Source organism: Coregonus clupeaformis, unplaced genomic scaffold, assembly GCF_020615455.1.
Source record: "Coregonus clupeaformis isolate EN_2021a unplaced genomic scaffold, ASM2061545v1 scaf0456, whole genome shotgun sequence".
NCBI classification, from domain to species: domain Eukaryota; kingdom Metazoa; phylum Chordata; class Actinopteri; order Salmoniformes; family Salmonidae; genus Coregonus; species Coregonus clupeaformis.
In genome coordinates, this window is record NW_025533911.1 from 210,783 (window position 1) to 214,625 (window position 3,843).

The 3,843-nt window shown below is 44.1% G+C and overlaps 1 protein-coding gene across 1 annotated transcript; it reads left to right on the forward strand.

Moving 5' to 3' along the window:
• Nucleotides 1–500: 500 nt before the first annotated feature.
• On the forward strand, nucleotides 501–3,388 carry LOC123484773 (zinc finger protein 569-like). The gene is made up of 3 exons (XM_045215488.1): nucleotides 501–513; nucleotides 718–1,707; nucleotides 3,371–3,388. Exons 2-3 carry the CDS (start codon nucleotides 1,135–1,137, stop codon nucleotides 3,386–3,388), a joined length of 591 nt encoding a protein of 196 aa, XP_045071423.1. The 5' UTR covers nucleotides 501–513; nucleotides 718–1,134.
• The last annotated feature ends 455 nt before the right edge of the window (nucleotides 3,389–3,843 follow it).

Sequence of the window (3,843 nt, forward strand, 5' to 3'; positions counted from 1 at the left end):
TATTATTTACTCAATGAAAACAATGTGATGCATGGAACATAATACATAGATAAATAAATAGTATATCAAGAAGTGTTAACTTACATCCTTGCCAATTCTAGACAGTATCAATAGTGTACAAAAAAACATTGAGTATTGACAGTAGCTACCAGCGTTTCCCAAACTCAGTCCTCGGGACCCCAAGGGGTGCCATTTTTGTTTTTTACCCTAATACTACACAGCTGATTCAAATGATCAAAGCTTGATGATTAGTTGATTATTTGAATCGGCTGTGTAGTGCTAGGGCAAAAACTAAAACGTGCACCCCTTGGGGTCCCGAGGACCGACTTTGGGAAACCCAGAGTTAACCTAACCACTTATTTTCCCCCAATCACTCTCTCAGGTGAAGGACATCTCACTGGAGGCCACAGGAGCTTTGTGAAGCCAGCAGGACACAATACATGGAGAGATGACCAACCAATCACTGTTGATGAGGGGAGTGGAACCTCAACCCAGCAAGTTATCTTGATAGAGGTTAGTGTAATAGTGTTACATAAAAATTACAGTTACTTTGTACATTAAATGTGGCTGTTTATTTCAGAAAGGCTTCCCTCAGCTATTCACTTGCTTACATTTACATCCTAATTTATCTGCGAAAGGGGAGCTTGGAGACTTCCCTATGACATTGTTATCCAATTCTACTCATGTACCGGTAATATCCTCCTCTCTTCTTGTCAGTATGCAGATGCAGAGGCTGCAGGTCCTGGGGTCAAGCAGGAGAGGTCTGAAGGAGAGGAGGACCTACGGCACAATAGAGACATCCAGACTGGAGAGGCAGTAGAGCCCCCTGTAGCCACAGAGGACCCCACCACTGCCCCAGTGCAAGCCAGGACCCAATGCAGCATCACGGAGGTCAGTGGAAGGCAGAACGTCCTCAAGTCAGAGACCGACACAGAGACTTTAACTGTAACACAAAGGCTTTTACACACAGGATCTGACCACAGGTTAGAACCAGAGAGACTGGGCTGTCCTTCTGCTCCCGGCTCAGAGTATTTACCGGTATTTCACCAAATCCAGAAGACTGTTCATTCCCGTGGAGATGGTGACACGTTAGACACTGAAGTTGATGATCCGTCTTGTTCTTACGCTACAGAGATGGACCCAGGCAACATGCCCTTGGGTTTAGAGACACAGACTGATCTGTCTAGAGGGGACTGGAACCAGTACAGTAGTAGTGTATACTCTGAAGGGTGCCTAGATAAGAAAGGGGAGGTTATAGTGGTAGATGAAGTGATTGTGAAAGTGGAGGGGGATGTTCCTCCCACATGGAATGCAGATAGTCACCATGGAGATGGACACTCACAGGGCAGAGATTTCTTAGATTACAGGGAAAGCTTAGAGACAAATCCAAATGTCGCCACCCACTCCCCTTTACACACTTTCAGGGATCGCGACCCAGGTTCCACGTTGATGGGGCCTTCCGAATCACACCTTTTCGATCAGGTATTGAACTCAAACAACATGGCTAGAGCCCAGGCTCAGGGAGGGGGAGCCACATCAGGCAATGGTAAAGAGAAACGGTTCCTCTGCATGTTCTGTAACAAAGGCTTCAGCTGCCTCCAGAAGGTGGAGATCCACCAGAGGGTCCACACAGGGGAGAAACCTTTCAGCTGTAACCAGTGTGAGAAGAGGTTCTCCCGCCAAGACCACCTGAAAAGGCACCAGAGGGTCCACACAGGGGAGAAACCCTACAACTGTACCCAGTGTCACATGCGCTTCGCCCAGGCTGGTCACCTGAAGATGCACCTGAAGGTCCACACGGGAGAAAGGCAGTTTGCCTGTATGCACTGCGGGAAGAGGTTCTCAGAGAGGAGCTACCTCAGGATACACCAGCAGAAAAAACATTCCACTCTATGAAATAGAAAATAACCATTCCACTTGATAGCTTCTGACGTTTAGATCAAACCCTGCATTAAAGACAAAGATTAATTTTCATTGCTGTCAGCAGAAAAGATCGACAGATGCATTTGGGATAATGAGAGTAACAGATTTCAGTGTTGAATGTTCCTGGGTAGAATATTGCATCCAGACGAGTCTCCTGAGTGGCGCAGTGGTCTAAGGCACTGCATCGCAGTGCTAACTGTGCCACTAGAGATCCTGGTTCGAATCCAGGCTCTGTCGCAGCCGGCCGCGACCGGGAGACTCATGGGCGGCGCACAATTGGCCCAGCGTCGTCCAGGGTAGGGGAGGGAATGGCCGGCAGGGATGTAGCTCAGTTGATAGAGCATGGCGTTTGCAACGCCAGGGTTGTGGGTTCGATTCCCACGGGGGCCAGTATAAAAAAAAATAAAATATTCACTAACTGTAAGTCGCTCTGGATAAGAGCGTCTGCTAAATGACTAAAATGTAAATGTGTGATTATATAAGCCTAAAAAGTATTTCATATTGTTTGTGCTGTGTAGGCTATATGATGTTCACACATTTTCCCAAGACACTTCATGAGAAAATTAATTAAGTTCTTGAAGTTCATGCTGATCTGTAGTTGAGACATGTGTATGTGTGGTTTTCATATGGTGTATTTAACACTTGTTTCTGTTTAATAAACACAAAATGGGACTTTTCATTCTAAGACTTTCATTGAGACTCTCTTTAATATACATCACATCTGATCTCACCAAATATACCTACACACTAAGAAACACCTGTTCATTATTTAATTATTTATGCATAGTCACTTTACCCCTACCTACATGTACATATTACCTCGACTAACCTGTACCCCCGCACATTGACTCTGTACCGGTACCCCCTGTATATAGCCTCTTAATTGTTATTTTATTGTTGCTCTTTTATTTGTTACTTTATTTAGTAAATATTTTTCTTAACGCCATTGTTGGTTAAGGGCTTGTAAGTAAGCATTTCACGGTAAGGTCTACAGCTGTTGTATTCGGTTCATGTGACAAATACAATTCGTTTTGATACAAGGTGGGGATGGGTAAAGACATGCCACCAGAGCTGAACCTTTCCAAAGTATTCTCAAATGGATTTTATCATAGCGAGGGTACCAGATTTACACAAAACTATGTTACCATAGTGAGAAGTTATTCTACTTGTCACGTATCGTTTTGTGCAGTAAATGTGATTGTAATGCCGTTTTTGTTTAAATTAAGTAAATTGACTCTGTGCTGACAGACTTGGTTATTTTTGTATCATTGCAGAGCCCGAGTGTAAACTCCAATGGCTCCATATTGTTAGGTACTTGAATCACAGTGTTAGAGATGGGCTTGGCTGTGGTTAACATGTAATAATATGCCATGTTTGTGTGTAAAGTAAAGGGTTTCTTATATAAACCGTTATGCTTTTCTGTACAATCTTTGTTTGCCGTCTGCAGTCCATGAAGACCTGCTAATATCCTGTGTTACTGGCGGGAGAGACTGGACCTCTGAGGCGGCTGGTCACAAACCTTGGCCCCGGATCAGGACAATGCATCAGGAGCCCTTCCCGAGTCAGAACCCAACCGTGAGGGACAGACTCCACCACAACCACTACATACAGTGCCTTCAGAAAGTATTCACAGCCCTTGACTTTTTTCACATTTTGTTGTGTTACAGCCTGAATTTTTCTGGCCTACACACAATACCCAATAATGTCAAAGTGGAATTATAATAATAATAATAATAATATAATATGCCATTTAGCAGACGCTTTTATCCAAAGCGACTTACAGTCATGCGTGCATACATTTTTGTGAATGGGTGGTCCCGGGGATCGAACCCACTACATTGGCGTTACAAGCGCCGTGCTCTACCAGCTGAGCTACAGAGGACCACATTATGTTTTTCGAAATGTTTACAAATTGATTAA

Excerpts from the sequence above, each read along its gene's own strand:
- LOC123484773 (XM_045215488.1), top strand. The coding sequence starts at position 1,135 with ATGGACCCAGGCAACATGCCCTTGGGTTTAGAGACACAGACTGATCTG.